General features: G+C 58.8%; 1 protein-coding gene across 3 annotated transcripts in view; it reads right to left on the minus strand.

Annotated features, from left to right (window-relative positions):
* ITPR3 (inositol 1,4,5-trisphosphate receptor type 3) overlaps window positions 1-23,456 on the minus strand; it is a 66,237-nt gene that overhangs the window by 21,802 nt on the left and 20,979 nt on the right. Inside the window, exons 3-24 of one of the 3 annotated variants that reach the window (XM_025862530.2) lie at window positions 18,461-18,582; window positions 16,544-16,630; window positions 15,565-15,723; window positions 15,273-15,371; window positions 14,972-15,055; window positions 12,499-12,645; window positions 12,166-12,261; window positions 11,533-11,583; window positions 11,217-11,350; window positions 10,137-10,236; window positions 9,900-10,060; window positions 9,184-9,325; window positions 7,435-7,596; window positions 6,692-6,864; window positions 6,060-6,179; window positions 5,535-5,717; window positions 4,460-4,711; window positions 4,229-4,373; window positions 3,603-3,744; window positions 2,836-3,035; window positions 1,540-1,669; window positions 999-1,056 (exon numbers count right to left, since the gene is read on the minus strand). In XM_025862530.2, coding sequence (XP_025718315.2) covers window positions 999-1,056; window positions 1,540-1,669; window positions 2,836-3,035; window positions 3,603-3,744; window positions 4,229-4,373; window positions 4,460-4,711; window positions 5,535-5,717; window positions 6,060-6,179; window positions 6,692-6,864; window positions 7,435-7,596; window positions 9,184-9,325; window positions 9,900-10,060; window positions 10,137-10,236; window positions 11,217-11,350; window positions 11,533-11,583; window positions 12,166-12,261; window positions 12,499-12,645; window positions 14,972-15,055; window positions 15,273-15,371; window positions 15,565-15,723; window positions 16,544-16,630; window positions 18,461-18,582 — 2,947 coding nt within the window. Of the gene's footprint in view, window positions 1-998; window positions 1,057-1,539; window positions 1,670-2,835; window positions 3,036-3,602; window positions 3,745-4,228; window positions 4,374-4,459; window positions 4,712-5,534; window positions 5,718-6,059; window positions 6,180-6,691; window positions 6,865-7,434; window positions 7,597-9,183; window positions 9,326-9,899; window positions 10,061-10,136; window positions 10,237-11,216; window positions 11,360-11,532; window positions 11,584-12,165; window positions 12,262-12,498; window positions 12,646-14,971; window positions 15,056-15,272; window positions 15,372-15,564; window positions 15,724-16,543; window positions 16,631-18,460; window positions 18,583-23,456 lie in introns of all 3 variants that reach the window. The other 2 variants (XM_025862529.2, XM_073884957.1) reach the window with 2 other exon arrangements.

Here is a 23,456-nt window from a genome sequence, read left to right on the forward strand (position 1 = left end):
AGCTCCCCGAGGGATCCCGTGTTCCCTGAGGTCCCGCAGGACTCCCCTTGCTGATGCAGCTGAAGCAGGGACTCTTCACAGGGGACCCACACGCAACCCCCCCCACCACCCCAAGAAATCGTAGAGATTCGTGGAGATTGGCTGGGGCCAGGAATGGGGGTGGGGAAAGTTCCCATCTTCGGCTGTACCAACCTCTAACTAGAATGCAGCATTTCCTTCAGTGAGGAGAAATTAGCGGTACCTGTGATTTTGTCACCAATACCAATCACAGATGTTCTCCCATCACCTTACCGTTGTTACAGAAATTGTGAATCCCGTTCACATGCGTCGCGCCTTCGAAATCACGGTACTAATTACACCCCCGGCCCAGCTCGTTACTTAATGTGTTAATAAAGAGCCGCATAGCTAACTGTCACTTCAAATTTGTTTTCTTCAATATTTTGATAACTGCATCTCAAAGCTCTTGGTTTCCTTTGTAATTTACGTGCTTTATTTTATGAATTTAAAAATGCCCTTCTGAGCCCAGGTCCCAGGGCTTCACCAGATGCCAAGGGCGTGGCACAGAAATGGTGAAGAGCCCCCAGCTCCCAGGGCGACCCCTCCCCACCCTAGCCCTGTGTACAGCGGGCTCTCCCCCACACCTCCCCCTGCTCCCCTCCAGCCCAAGTCCAGATGCACAAATAGAGCCACAACTGCCCTGAGTGAGGGCAGGGGAATGACCAGGATGACACGAGGGCCCAAGTGGCCCCTGTATCACCAGGGCATGAGAGGGCAAAAGCACAGAGCCAAGGAGACCCCCGCCCCAGAGCCTGGTAAGGGTCCTGCAGACAGCCAAGGAGACCCCCGCCCCAGAGCCTGGTAAGGGTCCTGCAGACCCAGGAGGAGGGACCAGCCCCAGCCCAGCCGTGGAGACCCCAAGGAGGGGGGGTTCTCACACCTGCATCAGCATTGCCCACCCAACCCCACACACCACCCCCCCACCTCATCCCTGGCCTCACCCCACTCCGAACATGGCCTCCGCCTGCTCCCCGATGCGGTCCAGGTTCATGTTGGCAGCTGTGGGGAGCAAGAGTGGGTGGGTGGGGGCAGATGGCAGGTCCGTGCCCAGGAAAGATGAGGAGCACAGGGGTGAGGGAGCACTGGTTGGGTGGCAGCCCCGCTTGCACGCTCCTTCCCAGAGTGGGGGTGGAGCCAGCCAGGGCAGGGACCAGAGCAGCTCCACTGCCCCACGGGGGCGAGCAAGAGTTCTGAGCTGGGCACCAGGGCACCTGGGTCCCGGTCTGGTTCAGCCTCTCATTGGCTGTGACCTCGGGCAAGTCCCCGCCCCTCTCTGGGCCTCAGTTTCTCCATTTAGGAGATGGAGAGAATGATGTCTGCCTTCGCCTCTTCCCCATGGCAATCAAATGGGCTGGGAAACAGAGGCAGGGCTGGGGAGCTGGCTCCGGGGCGTCCCCCAGCCTCCGCCCCACTAATGTGTACCCCTGACGAGTCACACAGCCTCAGCCTGAAGGCAGGGGAAGGCGGGGCGGGGGGGCTCACTGGTGGAGTCGAAGGCCGGGGCGGTGCCATCAGCCCCGCTGTCCTGCATGGGAAACACTTCCACAAACTCCTTCTTGAAGACGGACAGCAGGTAGGAGATGCGGTAGTCCAGGCGGACGTTGAGGATGAACTGGAGAAGCGGGGAGGGATGGGGTGAGGACTGGGCTGAGGTCGGAAGGCCAGTCGTGCCCCAGGAGAGGGGAGGGGGAACCCAGAATGAGCTCTAGCACTCAGGGGTGGGTCTATGGTAAAGATGTTCCAGCTACTACAGGACATCACAACCTAAAAACTCAAGACTCCTCTCCCCGGGGAGGTCCAGAGTGCCCTCTCCTCCACTCCTGCCCCAGTGATGAGGGATGACACCTCCTCTGCAAATGAGGCAGAGACCCTCAGTCCCTCCTTCCCAGGGAGGCCACTGACAGCAAAGAGAATGAAGCTCCCCAGGCCCAGAGGCCAACTCTGTCCTCCCATCCTGCTCTGCCCGGGGCTGGAGGGCAGGGGGGTGTGGAACTGAAGACTGGGGGCAGCAGGGGAGGCCAGTGTGGGGGGCGGTGAGGGCAGAGGGTTCCCAGAGACCCTTGACTGGCCTCTATCCTTATGGGGCACAGAGCTTCTGGCCACACCCCAGGATGCCGATCTGGAAGCCCGGAGCTCCTAGAAGGAGTCGGAATGGTCTGACTCCCCTGACCAGGCCCTGCCCAGACTGGGTCCCCGTGGAGGCCACTGCATTACCCTTCCCATCCTCTGGTGGCAGCTAAGCAAAAGCAAGCATTCTTACCACTCCCGGGGTCCTACCAGCCCCTTCTCCAAGTGTTGCTAGGGGGTCTCAGACAAGACCCGGAACAGGAAAGACCATGTCTGCCTCACCAGGAAATGGGCCCTCAAAGCTCTAGCTCTGCTCCAAAATCTCTGTAGGATGGCAGTATAGTGCCCTCCCCGCCTTCCCTTCCTCATCTGTACAATGGAGGGACGGAGCTAGGCTTTAGTGCACACCAGAATCACCCGGGAGGCTTGTCACAGCAGACTGTGGGCCTGCCTCGGGTGCCTCAGTTCCATACAGAGGTCTGGGGCGGGGCCCAAGAACATGCATTTCTGAGTTCCCTGGTGAGGCCGATGCTGCTGGTCCAAGGACCACACTTCGGAAACCACTGGGCTACACAACCAATCACCGTGGAAGCCCTCCAGTACTGGATACTGTGATCTGAGCAGGGGTTCACCCCCCCCAGCCTCCCTGCCCCGGGCCCCACTCTCCTGCCCTATTCCCAACACCTCTCAGCGCTGTCCTGGCCCAGCCACCTGCAAGATTTCCAGAATCTTCAGCTTGGTCTCCATCACCACAATGTCTTCATTGTCCTCGAACTTGCTTCTGTCCAGCGACTCGGTGGTACCAGCGCTGGCAGACAGGCTGGGGGCACCAAAGACAGACTGCTTGCGGCTCAGCACCATGGTGGACATCATGTGGCCCACGCCCTGGATGGACCGCCGCACGTTCTTGCCTGCAGAGTGCGAAGCACCGGGGGGTCACGGGGGTGCACAGCAGGACCCCTGGGTCTGACTCTGACTCTCTGTCTGTCAGAGGCAGGGCTCACCCAGAAAGGCTTCTGGGGGAGGTGAGCTTTAAGCCAAATCTGGGCGAAGAGGGGCTGGCCAGAGCAAAGGTAAACTGTGTGGGGAGACCAGTGAGAATTCTCCTGTGGGGCATCCTGAGATGCTGCTACAGAGCACGGGGGACAGAGGACACCGTGTGGGGAGCACTACACACCAGGTGTCAGACTATGCGCTTTTTGATTAGAGGAGTTTATGCCCACTCCTCTGTCTGACTGGGAGCTCCTCAGGCAGGGCCTGGGTCTCCCCTCCTCCCTCATTATCTCCCCTCAGGGCCAAGCTGTGTTGCAAGGCAACTCCCCCAGACCCCGGGGTCTCCACAGCGCCTGGACCTCTGGTCCAGCAGGGGCCAGGAGACAGGCTGCACAGGGGGTTGATCAGAGAGGACACTGGCACTAGGAGACCGAGGAAGGCCAGGGCTGGGGCGGGGGGGAGTGGCCTTGGCCACTAAGCCTCACCGCCTGAGTCATCGTAGGCCTGCAGCATGGCCGAGGGGCCCTGCACGCAGTCGATGATGCCCAGCAGCGTGCGAGTGAGCCGCAGCAGCTCACTGAAGCTGTAGAAGCCGAAGTAGATGAGATTGTGCGCCAGGCTGACCACCTGCGGGGAGGGGGCGGGGCCGAGATGAGCGGGGCGGGGCCAGAAAGGGAAAGTAGGGCCAAGCGGGTGTCAGGAGGAGGTGACGAAGGCCCTCGGAAAACGCAGGGCCTCTGGGCGCGCGGGGCAGTGAGGACGCAGCCGCACCATTCAGCTAATGAGGAAGCAAGGCCGGCGAGGAAGGCTACTGGGGGGCGGGGGCGGGATAGGGCGGAAATGCAGGAAGGGGGGGTGCATCCCGCAGGGGTCTGCGACCCATGAGGGCCTGCAGCGGTGAGTGGACCAACGGGAGGCAACCCTCTCCCAGGTAGCAGGGGAGGAGCTTTCCACTTGGGGAGTCCCGGCAGTCTATGCGGGCTCCTTGAACTGGCTGGGGCACGGAGGGGAGTGAGGTCATGGAGCTCCCAAAGCGCCCCTGGGGGCAGCTGAGGGGGCCAATCAGAACTCCCCCAGCGCCAGCCCCTCGCTGCCCACCCTGCCCAGCAACCTCGAAGGTGAGCTTGTTCTTCTCCTCATTGGCAAAGGGCACGGCCTCGCTGACCACGTTGTTGAGGTAGTCCTCCACGAAGTCCATGGTGCTGGCAAACTTGTTCTTCTTGTCGTCGCGAGAGGCGTTTAGGTTGGAATCATAGCTGCGGGGGTAGGCAGTGAGGCGTGAGGGTCGCTGAGATCCTGCCACCCTGGCCTCGCCTGGCCCACCCTCTGCTCCCCATCTCACTCCTTGATGGTGATGGCTGTGGGGATCTCGGTCCAGAGGCGGGCGAACTTGACCGGCGTGACCAGCTCCTGGGGGTCCCTGTCCACGTGCACGTGCAGCATCAGGTGGCAGAAGGAGGCGCGCAGGTCAAAGGGCAGCATTTCGTCTGCCATGCACAGGAAGATGAGGTCAACGCCCAGCTGCTGGGAGATCTCGTCGATGGCCAGGTACTGGCGGTCCAGGCACATGCGGGCAAAGAGCTTCAGCTGGTACCTGCAAGGGCGCGGCGGAGGGTAAGCCCGCGGCAGGTGCAGGCCAGCGTGGGCCACCAGCACCTGGGCCTGGGCTGGCAGAGGCCTTGGGAAAGTGGCAAAGGGACTTAGGTCAAACCAGGCACCCGCCAGCGTAACAGAAAAGACGCAACTTTGAGTGAGCATCTGCAGCTCTCCCCTCCTTGCAAAGGAAGAAACCACTTCTGGCTCAGCCAGGACAGGTCTTCACGGGAGGAAGGCTGGCTGAGCATGAGGCTGGGAGAGTCAGGGGAGGGAAGTGTAGTAGGGGGACGGGCCTCTGCAGAGCAGCGGATGCAGGGGTGAGCCCGGTTGGAAGAGCAGCCGAAAGGAGGCCCGCAGACAGCCCTGCTCTGCATGGGGTGCTGGCCTACACTCGGCTTCCTGCTCAGAGCCCTGCCTTACCTGCCGTGGCCCTGGCGCCAGACGGCCTGGGTTTGACCCGTGGCCCACCACTAAGGAGGTGTGACCTTGGGCAAGTCCTTTCACCTCCCTGTGCCTGTCTCCCCAGCTCTGAGGGTGACAGTAGTCACGAGGCTATGGTGAGGCGTCAGTGAGTGGCCAGGTGAAACACTTCGAACAGGGCCTGGTATATGGCCAGCATTGGATAAGTGTTATCTAGTAATCTTATTTTTTAAGTAACTATGTGTGGAGACAGGTTTGGGGTTCATTCAGGCCCGTCCCTGGACTGAGCTCAGCCTCCCCGGTGAAGGCTGCATAGCCGCTGGGGACTGGCTGATGGCTTCTGAGGAGGCCCAAGGGCACCGGAAGCGCTAAGGACGGGAAGGAGCTGGGCCCAGAGGCACCTGTAGTAGCTGAGCACATTCTCGTCGTGGGCATTGCCCGCCCGCGCCTCCTGGGCTAGCTGCCGCACGCTCTTCTCGTGGTGCTCATTATTCTTGTCGGTCCAAGTGAGCCACACCTCCTCCTCTGAGTACTCGATGCTCAGGTACTCGTGGGACTGGGCCATCTCCTTCACTGGCCGAAGCCTGTGAACCAGGGCCAGCCGTCACAGGGAGTGGGGGGCCGGGGCAGGACGCCATGCCCAGAGCCCTCCACGAGCATGTGCCACCACGAAGACCCCTCTGGGAGCTTGGCTGAGTGCCAGCTCAAACACACTCCTCAGACCACGAGCTTCTCAAGGACAGAGGTTCTGGCTCATTCCCCGAGGCCTCCTTGCTCACACGGAGCCAGCACAGAGCTGGGCACGCAGCAGGCAGGGGCGCCGGTTCCAGCCTGAACGCACACGGGGCCCAAGCTCTAAGGAGCCTGAGGAGGAGGGGAGCAGGGCGGAGGCCGGGCTGTGGCCAGGGGACAGCGCAATGGCTCACTCGGTCTGGATGAGAATGTCGCTGTTCTTGGGGTCCAGCACACACTTGCAGATGAGCTCCTGGGTGACGGGGATGGCGATGTGGTTGGACACACACAGGTCAGAGAGGTAGTCCAGGAACCTGGGGTGGTGGCCGCAGGGGTGGGGAGGGGACTCAGAGGCTGCTCCCTGGTGGGGATGAAGCCAACCCTCCCCCTTCCCCAGCTGGCAGACCAGCTCCCCGGAACCAGTTACTGCTTGGGAGATGGGCCCCGCTGCCCAGGGACGGACAAGTCATGGGCGTCTCGCTGATCACCCCGGGGCAGGGGGAGGCTGCCTAGGGTTCCCGGGGATCAGGGTAAAGGGGGCACAAGGACAACTGGTTCAACACAGGCATCGACTTTGTCACCAGAGGAGGGTCTTGGGGCTTCTGCTGAACCGGGCATCAACCCCCTGGCTGCAAGATTGGGCCACATTTGGGAAGGGTCCCAGGGAGGGGCTGCAGAGGCCAGGCCCTCAGACACGTGACACTTTACCGCTGGAGGCAATGGTTTTTCACTATTTTAACCAGCAGTACCCGCCGCCTCTGTACCCTGGGAGGACCACCGGGAAGGAGAAAGGAGCGGGCACAGCAGGGGAGGCGGGCGGGCTCACCTGGGCTCCCGGTTCTTGCGCACCAGGCTGACGAAGGTCTCCACCTCGGTCTTGGTGATGTGCTTCTCTAGGAGCTTGCGGTTGTTGTGCAGTAGGGCGGTGATGGTGTCTTCCGCCAGGATGTCATAGCCGATCTGGGACTGCATCATCCCAAACTGCTTGGCAATGTGCTCCTGGAGAACAGACGAGCTGAGTGGTGGGGAGCCCGGCTCTGCTCCAGCACACCGCCCCAGACCTGGGGATGGGGACCCACATCCCAGGCAGGGGACTCCGACTAGCCGGGTGGAGGTCTGGGAGAGGAAACTCGCTCTGGGCAGCTGAGTGGGTTTCCACAACAGAGTTCTTCAGCTCATAGCCTGTCTCCCAACCAGAGTGAAGCCTCTGTGAGGGAGGATATTGTCTGGCCGGACCGGCTGCATAATTTGTGGGGCCCTGTGCAAAATGAGACAGCAGGACCCTTCTTCAAAAGCCAAGACTTTCAAGATGGCCACAGCAGAGCATCAAACCCAGCTCAAGGCCCTTCCGAGCACGGAGCCCGACTGCACACCCACGAAGCTGGCCCTACTGTCTGGTTCCCTGCTGTATCCGCGGGGCCAAAAACAGTGCCTGGCACACAGCGGCTGTGCACCTCCGAAACTACTTGCTGAGTGAACAAAAGCAGGAGTGAGGGGGTGAGCAAGCCGGTGAGCGGGTGAGTGGGGCCGCCAGGGCCTGGAAGGCTCCGGCGGGTTGAGGCAGCGCACCTGGTTCTTGCGGTAATCCTCCTGGGAATGCCTCAGCACCCGGTAGCACAGACGGAACATGTGCTGGTAGGGGGCGTTCTTCTGGTCTGACAGCTCCTCCAGCCGCACCAGGGGGCCCTCACCCCCCTTGTCACGGAAAGGGGCCTTCAGAATGCCAAAGATCTGGGGGAGAACACGAGGAGCGATCCCCCTATACCCGCCTGCACTCCTCATTATCCCAGGAACCCTCGGCCCCAAAGTCACCCTGCCCCAAAGCCACACCGACATGAACCCCAAGCTGATTCTAAGCTGGACTGAGACCCCAGCCCATCCACCATCGGCCCCACCTCCAGCCCCCACTCCCTTCTTTGGGCTGGGATCCCACCGTGGGCCTCAGCCACCCGTCCCCACATGACTAATCCCAGCTCAGATCCTGGGCCTGGCTCAGCGTCCGGGGGAAGAGCTCGGGGCTGCCACAGCTCAGGGGTCTGAAGTTAAGAGAAAAAAGGCAGGCCGGGCTGGTGTGGCCAGAGCCCGAGAGACCAGACGCAAGCCTGCCTCATCAGAAAAACGTTAATGTGGGGCGCCTGGGTGGCTCAGTCAGTTAAGCGGCTGCCTTCCGCTAAGGTCATGATCCCGAGGTCCTGGGATGGAGTCCCGCATTGGGCTCCCTATTCCTCGGGGAGCCTGCTTCCCCCTCTCCCTCTGCCTGCCACTCCCCCTGCTTATGCTCTCTCTCTCTCTCTGTCAAATAAATAAATAAAATCGTAAAAAAAAAAAAAGAAAAGTTTCACAATCAAAACTTAGAAAAAATATTTTTTTAAGTAATCTCCACACCCAGCACGGGGCTGAGATCAAGAGTCACACACCACAGACTGGCTCAGCCAGCCAGGCGCCCCAGAAAAAATATTTTTTTAAATTTTATTTATTTATTTGAGAGACAGAGAGAGAGAGCAGGAACAGCGGGGAAGGGAAGAGGGAGAGGGAGAAGCAAACTCTCCGCTGAGCAGGGAGCCGGATGCAGGACTCAATCCCAGGACCCTGAGATCATGACCTGAGCTAAAGGCAGACGCTTAACTGATTGGGCCACCCAGGTGCCCCCTATTTTTTTTTTAAGATTTTATTTATTTATTCAACAGATAGAGAGAGAGCACAAGTAGGCAGAGTGGCAGGCAGAGGGAGAGGGAGAAGCAGGCTCTCCGCTGAGCAGGGAGCCGGACGTGGGGCTCGATCCCAGGACCCCAGGATCATGACCTGAGCCGAAGGCAGCCGCTTAACCAACTGAGCCACCCAGGCTCCCCTACCCTATTTTAAAACTTAAAGCACAAGTTCTGGGGCACCTGGCTGGATCAATCTGTAGAGCATGCGACTCTTGGTCTCCAGGTTGTGAGTTCAAGCCCCACATGGGCGTAGAGCTTACTTTAAAAAAAAAAAAAGGCATAACTTCTCAACCCGACATCCTGAGTTCAAATCCTGCCCTGGTGCTTCCTAACTGCATACTCAGGGTCAAGTTACTCCAACCTCTATGCGTTAGTCCCCTCACAGGTAACATGGGGGTAATAACAGTACCTCCCCCGGTGGAGAGGATCCACCAAGCCAGTACGTGTAGGGCGCTTAGGGTAGTGCCTGGCATGTGGTCAGTGCTCAACAAATACTCATTTTCTAAAAAGGGGTGAAGAGAAGCTGCAGAGAGACGGAAGCTCCAGGGCAGATGGGAAAAGGCTCCTGTTCTGGACACCCGGCCCCTCCCCCACACATGTGCACACGCACCTGTTTGAGGATATTCTGCTCCCTCATCAACTTCTGCCGTTCTCGGTTGGGCTTGGTGACCATGATGTCCAGCACATTCTGCCCATTGTTTGGGACGTCGCTGACGAAGAACACCAGGTCCTCCAGCAGCTGGATGACAAACCTTCATGAAGGGACACCAGTGATGACAAGTGTGAGGCACCGACACTGGGAAACGGCCCCTCACGGGCAACCAGCCCTGCCCCAAACACGCTCTCATCAGGTCACTCGCCCACCCTGCTATCCAAAGCACAGAGCCTGTCATCGGCCTTCAACTTCTCTCCTCAGCTTTACCCCAAAAGGCTCTCAAAACACACACCTCGCCCCACCCACCCTGGATTCTAAAATGCCCCCGAGACAAAGATTCTCAGTATACTCCGATCTGGAAAGGTAACAACAGGGCACAAGGTGTTCGGGGTGAAGGGCTCTGCATTTCCGTCCTGACCCTGCCACTTACTAGCCGTGTGACCGTGGACAAGTCTCTTAACCTCTGTGAGCCTCAACCCATCATCACGGTGAGTTCTGGGAGTACATGAGCAGTACATGAGGTAAGGGCCCCAGGGTCCACCAGAACCTGCCGGAACAAGTCCCCACCTCTGTCTCCCCGACCCCAGCCAGCCAAGCCTGCCCGGCTTCTGCTTTGTGACTCTTGGGTTCATGAAATGCAGACCCCTTGAGGACCCTGCCGTGCGGCCCACCTGCGGTCATTCTGGCTGATGAAGCCCTCGTTGAGTTTCTCCACGGCACTGGCCAGCATGGAGCTGGCATCGTTGGCAAAGTCCAGGTCTCGGATCTCGGACACTGGCACAGACACAATGGCAAAGGCCTCCTTGTCCTCCTTGGTGGGGCAGGTGCCCAGCTGCAGGGAAAAGAGGTCAGCAGGGCATCTGGGGACAAGCCAAGGCCCTAGCCCCGCAGCCCCGGCCGGCTCGCACCATGAGCCGAATGGGCCGCTCCTCCTCGATGTCGATGGGCACATTGGTGCTCTGGATCCACGTGTTGGTGCACAGGTGCCGCAGACGGACGTAGGAGTTCCTGCAGGTGGGACCGGGGGCAGGGCACAGGGGGCGGGCCTCAGAGCACATCCCCGCTGTCGGCCTGCCCTGCCCCACACTGGCGCCACATCTCCACCCAACTCCACCGCCATGGGACAGGGGAACCGGTCCCCTCCGGGCGAGGAGCCCAAGCCCGAGGAGAGTGGCCAGCAAGCAGCCCTCAGGCTCTGTGCTGTTCCGACCCATGTGCCTCGCCTGCGCTCCCAAACCCAGAGCGCTCCGAAAGCCCAGGCTTGTTTGTAAACTTGAAACCAAGATTCATTTGGACAAATGAGACTATATAGACTATTGATCCCACTTCGCGTCAAGACGCATGCGTCTCAGAGCAGAAACACTCTTATCTCTGATTATGAAATGTAATTACCTTTCTGAAATGAAAAACAATCTGAATCTCAAAAGGCACCTGGCCCCAAGAGCTTCAGGTAAGGGCTGGTGGGCCTACACTGAATGACTCCATTACGTCTCCCATCAGCCCTGTTATGGGTAACTTGATATGCCCGCTTGACAGATCAGGCAGTCAGGGCAAAGGGACTGAGGTCAGAGAGCTAGTAAATGCCAAAGCCCGACTGACACCCGGGAATCTTGATGTTACATCCTAGCATCTAGGGTTGGGGGGCCTTAAAGACCAGGGAGCCCAGGTCCCTCCCCTCCGCCCCGCCGTGTGCCGTGGACAAACTCATGCAGCCTGTGCTTGAGTGTGCAGAGAGACGGGGACAGGTGCCTGATAAAGAACGCTGGAGAGAAGGCGTTTTGAACCCAGGGCCCGGCACATGGCATGTGTTTGGTGGTGGTCAGCTGCCCACAGCTCTGAGAGCTCGGTCCCCAGAGGCGCGGGACAGGCAGGTCCTGAGGCCAGAGGAGCTCGGGAGGACGGAGGAGTGTGGGATGCAGGCAGCCCAGGGCTAGGACGGCACAGCCTGGGTGCCCCCATCAGCCCCCGGGCACACGGCACCTACTCACCGGGGCACAAAGGAGTCGGTTTTCTGCAACGTGGTTGGGTCCAGCTCAAAGAGGGAGGCGATGTCGTTGCCGTGGGGCACAGCCACCAGGCGGTACTTGATCTTCTCCCCAGCGTTCCGGCGACCTACACGACTCTGAGCACCCTGGGATAAGGACCCCAGCTCAGGCAGAATCACCTCCCTCCTCTCGGGCCCCCCGAAACCAGCTGGGATCCCACCTGAGAGGCCTTCTCCCTCCAGCTCAGTTCCCAGGGTTTCCTGGCCAACCCCCACCGCTCCCTCTTCCCCAGGCCCTGGAGCCCTGCTCTGGTCCTCACCATTCCTGCTGCCTTGGGATCACAGGCATCACCCTTGTAGCTGGGGTTCTCCTGGACAGAGACACAAGATGGGGGCAGCTACTGGACACTGAGCTATGCTCACATGACCCCCAGCCCAAAACAAGGTCCACATAGGGAGCCCCCACCCTCCCAGGGGTGCCCACCCCAGCACTAATAGAGCCCAAGTCGCTCCTGAAGAAGCCACCAATGAGAGCCCCCAGGCCCTGCCCTTCATGCCCCTCTTCATGGACCCACAGATCAACACACACACACACACACACACACACACACACACACACACAAAATATGCCCTAGTATACACAAGCCTGCATTCTGTGGACAGACAGACACGCGGAATGTAAGTTATACGAGGAGTGGGAACCTGGCTCGCTGGTGATTCCCCAGTGCCCAGAACAGCTCATGGCACATAGTAGGGGTACAGTAATGTTCATGAGGCTTATTTGCAGGCACGCGCTTATTTGATAGTATTTGTTTAATGCAAGAGTGCAGATAAGCCGGGGTCCACAGACACGTGTGTCTATGTGTGCAGACGTGCACCGGCTCACGGGCTCCCGTGCGCCCACATGCCCACGCAGCCCGAGCTCCCAGGGCACCCTCTACCTCCCCACTCACCTCGGCGGCCAGGTAGTTGCCTGTGGCCAGGTGCTTGAAGCGGTACAGGCCGTTCCAGTGGCCAGCTCCCCCACGGCAGGGGTCATGGTGGACCACCTGTGGGGTGCAGGGGTGAGGCAGGAAAGGGAGACTGGCCAGGGAGCGGTAGCTCGGGCCCTGGGGAGGCCTGGAGAGCTCTGGGTAAGAAGCACCCGGAACTCCCCGCCCCCCCCGCCCCCCACCCCCGGCCCCGACTCTATACCTCCTACCCTCCAGGGTGACGGTTAAAGAAGAGGGGGCGGGGCCCAGGGCTGGTGAGGAGGGCTGGGTCCTGGGTAAGAAGCAAGCTCTGACCTCCACCTCCCAGAGGGCGTTGGAGCTGGTGGCCGAGGTGGCGGACTGGCGCAGCGTGGTGCGCAGGAACACCTGCAGCTTGCCCTTGTACTCGTCACACGTCAGGAACTTCTCCTGCTCCGCGTGGAACAGCCGCACCACATCTCCCTGCAGCCATGGGTCACGGGCTCAGGACGGGCCGGGACCTTACTGGGGGGCCAGTCCCCTGCCGCCGCCCCGCCCCACCCCCCACGCCCCGGACCCTCAGATGCAGGCACGGCTGGCGCGGCCCCTCCTGCTCCTTTCAGAGCAGCAAGCAGAGGGCAAGATGCGTGCTGAGCCCCACCAGAGGGTGGCCAGGGCCAGGGGCCAGCCCCTCAGCCAGGCGCTCTGCCCACACCCCAAATCCAGAGCCTCTAGATGACTGGGGCGGGACATGCTCTTATCCAGAACCTTCCCCAGCCTCCGATGTCAAGCCCACCCTTGGCTATCTCCTTCCCTGATTCGTACCTCTAGTAACCCCACCTGACCTCTGAAGGCCAATCTCAAGTCACCCCCTCTATGAATGCAGGAGGGGTATAACCTCCTGGGGTCCCCTCAGGGGCACGGCTGCACCTCCCTAGGGCCCCTTCTGCCTGAATATGGGTAATTCTTGCCCATTTCCTCTGCTCCCACAGGCCTGGAACAGCTGGAGTGCAGAGATTGTGGCCTATTCATCTCCGGAGCTTTGGACACAGAGATCAAGTTTGGACCCTGGTTCTGCTTCCCAAGCTGTGTGACCTTGGATAAGTCCCTTACCATCTCTGAGCCTCAGGCTCCTCTTGTGCAAAGTGGGGATACTTGCAGAAATTGCGAGGGCTATAATTTGTATAATGAAACACTGCACGTTTCCCACGTGCTAGCCGCTGCGTGAGCCCTTTACGTGGACTTCCTCACCTCATCCTCACACGACTGCCCGGGTACCTATATCACTATCCCCATTTTACAGGTGGAGAGACCCAGGCAGAGAAGCTAAGTGTCCTGCCGAGGGTCACACAGCTAGTGGCAAAGGGGACATGAATCCGTGGTGCAGCTCCGGAGCTCTCACCTTTCCACCACACTTCCTACCCTGTGCCCACCTGTGGAGTGAATGTGCGAGCGAGCGAGCGAGCGAAGATACATAGATTAAGCCAGTTACTTTGGCAGAACCTCATGACCTCTGTATCCACGCAGTACAGGGCGAGAGCCAAAAAAGGGGTGAGCTCTGCACACTCAAATCTCACTTCCAGGTTGCCTGGCCTCTAACATCAAAGCCATGACAGTCACCGAAACCAGTCCAGGCCGCACCATGGGGTTTGGCCCAATGATGGTTCATTTTCTAAGGTCCACACAGATTTGGGAGCGGGAATGTGTAATCAGAGAAGTCTTCCGGGAGGAGGTGGCACACAGGCTGAGGCTTGATTGCTATGTGGATGATGTGCAGGCTTCAGGGAGGGAGAGAAAGGCATTTGGACAGAGCATGGGCAGACGGAAATAGCCTGGGAGGTGGGAGGGGGCTGCGGCAGCCTGCGGGGGCAGTACAGTCTGACAGAGCAGCCCGCCTGGGAGCAGAGGGTAAGGGGGAACACTGCAGGCTTCTCGGCAGGGGAAGATGCAATGAACACAGGGCAGCCAGCCTCCTCAGGTGGCTGCTCTCAGACCTGTCACCTGTCCCTATATGTCCCTTTCATGGCCAGGTGCCTGCCAATTCCCCTGAGGAGCCCCACCCTCTCTGCTACCCCCCAAATCTGCCCTTCTATATACGACCTACCCCCCAATAGGCTCGTTCTACCCCGACACCCCACTTAAACCTCTGAGCCCCCCTCTCTCCCCACATCTTGTTTTAAGGGCTTGTCCAGCGGTCTCTCCAGCCCTCCTTGCCCCTCGCTCTGCTCCCTCCCTAAGTCATTACCATGGCATTTCCCCAGCAGTACTGTGTCCGGCAGGCTGAACCCCTCAGCGCCTGCCAACCCCTGTGTCCTAGCACCCACGCCAGTGGGTCTGGAACCAGGGCGCAGGCCCTGACTCAGCAGCCTCAGACCCTTGCCTAAGAGGCCACAGGGCAAAGGGCAGGGCACCTGGCCCGGGGCTACGGAGCCAGCGTGGTGGAAGGGACAGGGTGCTCAAAGGATCTTGGCCCCCAAGGTGAGGGGACGGGGACCCCTAGTCCACTGGCACACCCTTAGTAAGAGAAAAAAACGGAGGCTCGCCAGGACCCAGAAAGGATGGAGAGGGAGACTATGAGTCTGGAGACAAGAGAAGGGGTAGTCCAGCTTGTGGGGGAGCGCGGGGGTCTGGGGTGCTGGGGGGTGGAGGGAGGCTGAAGAGGGTGCAGAGCCAGAGAAGGGGACACATGGAAGGGAGGGTCAGGCGAGGAGCAGAGCTGGGTACAGGGAGGTGGGGGAAGGGGGCCCTGCGGGGGAGGGGCCGGGCAGCCAGCAGACAGGTGGCAGCTGTGGGGGTGGGAGGTCCTTACCCCTTTCAACACCTCCTCCAGGTGGTCTCGGAACTGCATGAACAGGTTGATCTTCCAGCTGGTGTTGCAGTTCACGGAGTTGACCTGCGGAAGGGCCGAGAGAACCCTGATGCCTGCCAGACCCCCAAGCGGTTGGAGGCTGTGGGGAAAGGCCTGGGGTGAGGGGCGGACCAGCCCAGCTCCCGTCAGAGCACGAGGAGGCACGTCTGCATGGGGCAGAAGCAGAGCACCTGAGGACCGAGGACCAGAGCAGGGCGAGGAGGGGATGTCTGTGCCCTCAGGGGCCCCGGCGGCCACTCACCTCCTTGCAGCCCGCGTTGTCACTGAGCTCATAGTTGCTGGCGTGCAGAGGCTGCCCCGCGTTGACAGGATTCAGGATCACCTTGTCCCCCACCACCACCTACGGGCGCGGGCAGAACAGGGCACAGATGGGAAGGGCCAGACCTGCAGGCCTCTCTCTCATCTCAGTCTGCCCCTCTAAGAAATGGGCACGACCTCAGCCAGTCCCCACATCGGAGACCCTACAGAAGCCACTCTGGAGCTGCAGCCTGGCCCCCCCGCAGCCGACCCCTCCAGCCCTGGCCGGTCCTTACATTGTCGCCGTTGCTCCGCAGCTTCCAGAAGGGCTGGATGAAGAGCCAGGAGCCCTCGTTGCCCGTTCCGTCCAGAGTCACCCGCATGGCGTTCTTCTCCAGCAGGGCCGGAAGCCGCTTGTTCACCGTCAGATACTTGTTGCTCTTCATGTGCAGGAGCTGTGGGCAGGGTGTGGGTGAGGGCGCCGGGCCCCCCGAGGCCAGCCCAGCAGGGAGGGGGGCTCTAGGGAGTGGACGGGGTGCGGGTGAGGGTGCCGGGCCCCCCGAGGCCAGCCCAGCAGGGAAGGGGGCTCTGGGGGGCGGGCAGGGTGCGGGTGAGGGCACCGGGCCCTCCGAGGCAAGCCCAGCAGGGAGGAAGGCTCTGGGGGGCGGGTGGGGTGCAGGTGAGGGCGCTGGGCCCTCCAAGGCCAGCCCAGCAGAGAGGGGGGCTCTGGGGGGCGGGTGAAGGCTCCAGGCCCTCTGAGGCCAGCCCAGCAAAGAGGGGGGCTCTGGGGGGCCCACTGGACCTTGGTCACAACTGGACACACCTACAGTGTCAGATACACAGACATAAACACACAAATTGAGATGCGCGCAACCACACACACAAACACACGCCCCCAGTCAGGCACCCGGGTGATCACAAAAGAAGTAAACCAGCATTTCTAAATACTTTGTATTAATTCATGTCATCTTACAACGACCAAAAAGGAAGTACTATCACCAGCCTGATTTTACAGATGGGGAATCAGAGGCACCCGAGGTCCCAGAGCCAAAACTGGAACTCGGACTCCAGGATCTGTGCTGGTGACCAGTGTGCTGAGAACGCGCGCATGGGCACAACTACTCGGGGCAGGAGGCACACACAGAAGCAGTATACAGTCACGGAGACAGTCCCCAGGCCACCTGCTTGGGACACAAGCCCCAGAGGGCATGCCAACTGCCGCCCGCCCCCACACCAGCCCAGCGTCTCCAGGGGGCGATTGCCAGTGGGTCTCACCTGGATCACACTGCCGTACTTCACCACGTCCCCGTGCACCTTCTTGTTCTCCGTGTCGTTCTGCTTCTGCTCCATCTGGGCTGCATGCTGTGCAGACGCACGCAGACAGGTGGAAGGCAGGCTCGGAAGGAGCAGTCCTGCGGGGCCACGTCCCCTACCCCACACGTGCGTACGCATACACACACACACACACACACACACACACACACACAGCTCTTGGCACTGTACCCAGGGTGACCCCCTCCCCCAGAGGCCATGTGGCCTATCCCCTCCCCGTCTGTTGATGAGGGACTTATACTCAGAGTGTGGAATACGCAGCCCAGGGGAACCCTGATCCCCTGCCCCTCCCCCCCCACCTCCTCGGGAGGGGACATGCCAGCAGGCCCTTGAGCTCCCTATGCCCTTTGACATCACCAGCAGACAACCTAAGCTGTGCCTCACTACCCCCATCATAGCAGAGTCCTGATGCCCCCAACACAGGACCCCTGCCCCAGCCCAAACCCTGACAGATGTGCCTGGTGCTCCTTCCTCCTCTTCCTCCTCCACCTCCTCCTCCCAAAACTGTATGGGCTCCTAGCCACTGCCTTCAGGGAGCCCTCACTGGTGGGCCACACCCAGATCTGACAGATCCTACCCTAGTGGCCCTCAGGGTTTGGTTGACTTCCCATTAAGGGCCCTTTTCAGGCACTTCTGTCACATTAGCCTGGAAGCTGCCTAAGGACAGACTGACTATCTCCTCCATCAGATTGGGAGTTCCTGGAAACAGGGCTCTGTCTCCTCCATCAGAATGGCACTCCCTGAAAGTACTGGCTCCTCTGCCCCATTACCCAGGTCTCATGACTGAGGCTGGGGCGAGGGTGGCTGTGGGGGAAACTCGCCCCATACCACGTGACTTCCCACAAATCTACAGTGTGTGACCATATGACCACACGTGTGTGTGTCTGCGCACATGGAAACACCCTACACCCAGGCCAGATCCCCAGTTCAGCCTTGGCCTATGTCGGCAGCAGGAAGGACGCCTGTGACAGCCCCAGCCCAGGAAGAAAGATGGGGTACTTATAACAGAGCTCAGGCGGTCCTCTCTTTCCAGCCCAGTTCACAGCTCTGGGGTTAGGCCTGCCCTTCCCCCATTTCACACCCACCTCCTCAGGGAAGGGAACACGAGGAAGCAAGGTTTACATGACAGGGAGAGGCGCACCAGGCCTGAGGGAGGGCCTCAGAAACAGGCTGCAAAGCTGTTGAGCACGGCCAAAGCCTCCTACTTTCTTTTCCATGGGGACTGGGCTTGAGGCCCTGAGGTCTGTCCAGAGAGGATTATCTAGGATGTCAAGTGAGCCACTGCCCCCAAGAGGCCCACGAGCAACCACCCAGGCCCTTACATTGTGCACTGTCCAGGTGTCCAACGAGCCCAAGGTGGATCAGAGACCAGGGGCCATTCAGGCCCTACCACAAACTCACTGGATAAGCATGGACAGCCCAGCCCCCTCTAAGGGCCCCAGGATCCAACTCTATAAAATGAGGGAGGAGGTTAAGACTGGTTCTCAAGTCAGGTTCCCTGGAACCACTGTCACCAGGAACTACTGGTAACTCCATGGACAGCTGTACAGGTTGTTCACTGCACCATGGTGCCCAGCTAAAGGGCTGGGTGGGAGCTGAAATCTAGTCCACATTTCACTCACTGAGCCATGTGCCCTGGGCAGAGGGCTACACCAGCCTGGAGGAAGGAGCACCTCCTTCTAATCGGCACCAAGGGTCATATAGACGAGTGGATCACCGGGAAGGCACTCTACTTCCCCTCTCTCATCTCATTCACAACCGCACACACCGATTTGGACTCAGCCACGGGGCCCCTTTGGCTCTGATGAGCAGAGATCCCTGGCGCACCCAGATCCCTGACGCACATACACACGTACCCACCTGCAACTTCTGGAGCAGCACCACGTCGGCAATCTTCTCCTTGTCCTGCTTGGTCTGTTTGGCCTTCCAGTACTGCTTCTGGGCCGAGTAGCGGTTCATGGGACACACCTTGAAGAGGCAGTCTGCGGGAGGGCAGGCAAGGGAGGGGAGATCAGTTCGTGCGGCGCTCGGCCTGCCACCTGGCCCCCAAATCCCCCCTCCGCTCTCTCCATCCCTCTCCACCCTCCTGCCCCACTTGGATGGAGAGGTAGTGGTTGGAAGAACCCCGAAGAACTTGGGAGAAGGCATGAGGGCAGGATCTCACCTGGGAGGCAGACACATGCCCTCTTCCCCATGAGAGATTTATCAGAGGCCTTTGGACCCCCACCCATGCCCCGTCTGTGCCCGCTTTTGTGGACATTGGTGGCTGACAGCTAATACCTGCATCCTTCTCTGACCCACTGCCATCTTGCCCACAGATGCCTGGGAAGTTACATCCCCCCCTCCCCGGCCCCCCAGGAGCATCTCAGAATCGTCTGGCCTCTGGGGGTGACCTCTGCGAGGTGCTGGTCACTCCCCAGCTGCCGGCAGCATCGCCCTGAAACCACATCCTTGCTTGGCTCTTCCTCTGCCCTGAATGAGCAAGCCTCCCTCACTCTGTCCTCCGGAGACCCCTCCTCCATAGGCTCTGCTTCCAGGGACCTTGACCTAAGACCGGACCCCTCAAAATTCCACAAACAGGTTCACTATTCCGATTTTTATTTTGGAAAGCAGACAAAACACCTATGATTTTCGTAAGCCCAAACTCCAGAGAGGGTGCCGATGTTTCTACTTATCCGAAGGAAGCATGAGTTGGAAAACCCTATTCTGAAGTGTGGCAGCAGGGGATGGAGGATTCTGGGTCACGGTGAAGGGCTGGCTCAAGTGGCTGGGCCGGGTTACCAACGGCATGGGCTACGCTGCGAGGCAATGAGTTCCCCGTCACAGGAGGGAATCACAGCCTGGACAAGGGGTCGGGCTCATGGCCTCTAAGACCCCCCTCATGCTGCAGGGCTGGGCCTCCACGCCTGCACAGGCTCCAGCCGCACGGCGCCCAGAAGGGCGGATGGCTATGCTGTGGCGCCCTTCCTTCTGGCCCTTTTCTTCTGCCCTCCAAAGGAAGGCTAGGTGCCTGCTCTGGTCAAAGCTGGTCATCCAGCCACCAGGAACTAAAAGCAAAGCTGGGGGCTCCTGGGTGGCTCCATCGGTTAAGCGTCTGCCCTCAGCTCAGCTCAGCTCATGATCCCAGGGTCCCAGGATCGAGCCCCAAGTTGGGCTCCCTGCTCAGCAGGGAGTCTGCTTCTCCTTCTCTCTCTCCCTCTGACCCTCCTCCCCACTTGTGCCCTCTCTCTCTCTCTGTCTCAAATAAATTAATAAAATCTTTAAAAAAAAAAAACAAAGGCAAAACTGGATTTTCTATCCAGCCCATGAGCACGCAGCCCCCTGGTGCCATCCGGAAAAGAGACTAAGTCAAGTTCAGAGAAACTTCCTTGAAGGGAGCGGGGGAAATAACAATTCCGTAAGTGGATAGGGTAACCAAGGCCTGCCCTGCCTGGCCCACCTCGACACCACCAGCAGGAGCGGGCACTGATTCTGGAAATAAGCACTCATTTCGTTGGACAGAGTAGGTCTTCACAAGCATCTGCTTAGCCCTCAAGAAGCAGCTCAGGTGTCACCCCCTCCAAGAAGTCCTCCTGCTTCTTCAGGCTGGGCTGGCGCACCCAGGGCCCCCCAGGGCCCCCCACTTACCACCTCGAGGCCACCGGTTTCCAGCCGGTCAGAGCAGTGACCCACGCCAGGGATTGTTTGGCAAAGCGGGGAAGGGGGGTGGTCCCGAGAGAGGTAACAGCCAGCATTTAGTGGGCAGGACAGGGATGCTGGACACCGGCACCATAAAGATCATCCGGCACGACGCCTGCAGGAACATCCTGCCACACACTCACCGGTGGACCACTGCGGGCAGTGCTCTGGGCCCAAAGCGGCACACAGAAACACAAAGGATTTTTTGCCTGGTTTCAGCAAACAGGGAATTTTTCAGGAATGCAACTCAGATATAAGCTGAGGGAATCTGTGTTGTCCTTTGTGTTGTTCAAACTTTACCAGGAGTTGGTTTTTTCTTTTCCTTTCTTTTTTTTTTTCCTGTTTCGGAGAACGCATCACTGGTGGCCGTGCCAGATGCTTGTGTTTGTGGTTGCCCTAGTCATGATTCACAGGCAAGCTCCGACTGCGTCCTTGGGCCTTCTAGTTGTGCCCGACATCCACTTCTGAGACGCGTATTACTTCATTAGAAACTGCCTTCCTTTTATGTCTCTTTTTTCTCGCCCTTAGGACATTATATTGGCCTCGCTCCCTCCCCCCAGCTCCAGGCTCCCTCAGACCCTGGCCCTGGACCCCCCCATTTTATTTGACACAAATATAGATATGCATCGGTTGTGTTATTTTTGAATTCCACTTATTAATATTAAAGCACGCTCTGGTTCTGACAGGCTCATCTGCGGGTGGGCAGGGCCACGTGGGGCTCATCACCGCGTCCCCAGAGCCTAGCCCGGGGCTCAGCGAATTCCTGCTGGATGAACGCATGAATCTAGAAACGCCTCTCCTCCCGTGTGGATGAGATGGGACCTGAATTTATAGCCAAGGAGGGAGGAGAGGGATGAGGCACTGCAGGTGGAGGGAAGGGCAGGAGGGCGCCACGTGGAGGGGACAGGGAAGTGAGAGCAGCAAGTCACACTGTGGGTCTGGCGAGCTGGGAAGGGAGGGGGCAGGCCAGGACCCTGGGTCTGCGTGAGCCTGGAGCCCACAGGCCTGGGGGATCGTGAGCTCCCTGGTCTCCCTGCACCCCCACCCAACCACTCCCAATCCAGAAAGGAGAACAGAAGAAAAGAGAGATGCTGCCCCAGGTCGCCCTACAGCAGAAGTTCTCAAGCTTTTCTGAACTGACTCACCGAGGAAAGACATTTCTGGATCACCATTTCATGAGACAACATGGGGGCTTGCTTCTGTCCCTGGTAAGCAGGGCAGGCTCTGACGGGGCTGAGAACCGTGGTTATAATATCTTTGACCAATCCAACCAGAAAACAACTCACACAACCGGATTTTTCCAATGGATATTATTTTAAGGCTTCTGAGAGAACTGAAAAATAGTGAAGAATTACTGGGCCCGAGCCGAAGATCAAAGGGAAGTTAGAAAGATGTAGAAACACCCAAGCTACTTTCACCCTGAGGATATTCACTGATTCCAGAAAATAGGCTTTTTTTTTTTTTTTTTAGATTTTATTTATTTATTCGACAGAGACAGACACAGCGAGAGAGGGAACACAAGCAGGGGGAGAGGGAGAGGGAGAAGCAGGCTTCCCGCTGAGCAAGGAGCCCAACGCGGGGCTCGATCCCAGGCCCCTGGGATCATGACCTGAGCCGAAGGCAGACGCTTAACGACTGAGCCACCCAGGTGCCCCAGAAAACAGACTTTTTATGTGGATGGCTTCATCAGGTGACAGGAGGCAGGAATCCAAGGCCAGGTCCATGGAAGGTAGGAGTCTATCAGGAGACCCTCCGTTCAGTAAGCTGGGACCCCAAAGGACTACACCCCCAAGTGAAGGCTGAACCCGAGGCAGAACACCTCCTTCCAGAAACTAGAACCCTGTTGGAATCCCCTGGATGGTGCAGGAAACCCCAAATCCGAGTCTGGCTTCGGGCAGTCTTGGACAGGTGGAGCCCCACGGGTCTGGTAACAGGATATGCACACCTTCTTTGGAGGAAGGTACCTTCCTCCTGGTCCACAACCACTCATACCAACTTTTTCATATGCAGTAGCAAGCATACAGTCAAAGCTAGCCAGGAAGTCTCGGGAACTAGCTGTCATGAGAGAGAACCAACCCACCAAACAGACAGTAGAAACAGACAGGAAGAGACTCCAGGCACAGACAACATCTGTAGAACAGTATGCCTACCCTGCTTAAATCCATGAAAGCTTGAGGATCCCTGCAGAGAAGAGGAAACTATAAAGAGTAACATCACAGACTGAAAAAGAACGAAATGGAATCTCTAGAAATAAGAAAGCTTCAATAACCACATTTAAAACTCACCGAACTCATTTAACAGGAAGGAAGGAGTTGAAGGAAGAATGAATGAAACAGGAACGACCCCTACTATGGTGACGCATTCAAATTCTATTCTGGTCTTTAAAGGATGGTGGAGCCCCACTAAAGGGATTTCCCACAGCCACTAATGGGTCAGAGCCTGTGTTTGAATGAAACACACTGCTCTGGAGCATCCCAGGACTGGGAAGGAAGCCAGACGTGACCCCTCCCAGCTCCCAACTCTTCTATCTCTGTCTTGGAAACCGACTCCCTAGGACTTGTTGAATTTGTCTTTCTCTCTCTCACACAGATCCTCCCTTAGGGCCTGGCCCATAGTACATGTCAGGAAATGTTTGCTGAATGAATAAATGACTTGAGTCCTCTACAATGTTTGTGGCACACCTCCATACTTCTATGGTGCTTTTGGCCCAAAGGCAGCCCTGTCAGAACCCCAGAAGGGGCTGGAACCTTTCTTCTCACCAAACCCCAGGGCAGGAGGGCAGAGAGGAAGAAGGAGGGGAGGGTGGCCAGGAGGCCGGGCCCAGGGAGGTTTCCAACAGTCAGGGCTGTGTGTGCTGGGCGACATGCACTCTGCTGAGGGGGCACAAGGCTTGTGGGGCTGCAGACAAGAAGATATTCACGTAGTAAACAAAGTCCAGTGACCTTCCCTGAAACTAAAGTTCCCTAACACTTCAAAAGCCACTGCCACTGGGGGAGCTTTAAAAAACACAAACTCCTAGGGCACCTGGGTGGCTCAGTCGGCTGTGCGACCAGCTGTTGGTTTCGGCTCAGGTCATGATCTCAGGGTCATGAGGTGGAGCTCCGTGTCTGGCTCTGCGCTCAGCGGGGAGTCTGCTTGAGATTCTCTCTCCGTCTCCCTTTGCCCCTCCCCCCACTGG

The sequence above is a fragment of the Callorhinus ursinus genome, unplaced genomic scaffold, assembly GCF_003265705.2.
Source record: "Callorhinus ursinus isolate GAN/ISIS: 27379988/994484 unplaced genomic scaffold, GSC_fseal_2.0 scaffold59, whole genome shotgun sequence".
Classification (NCBI taxonomy): Eukaryota; Metazoa; Chordata; class Mammalia; order Carnivora; family Otariidae; genus Callorhinus; species Callorhinus ursinus.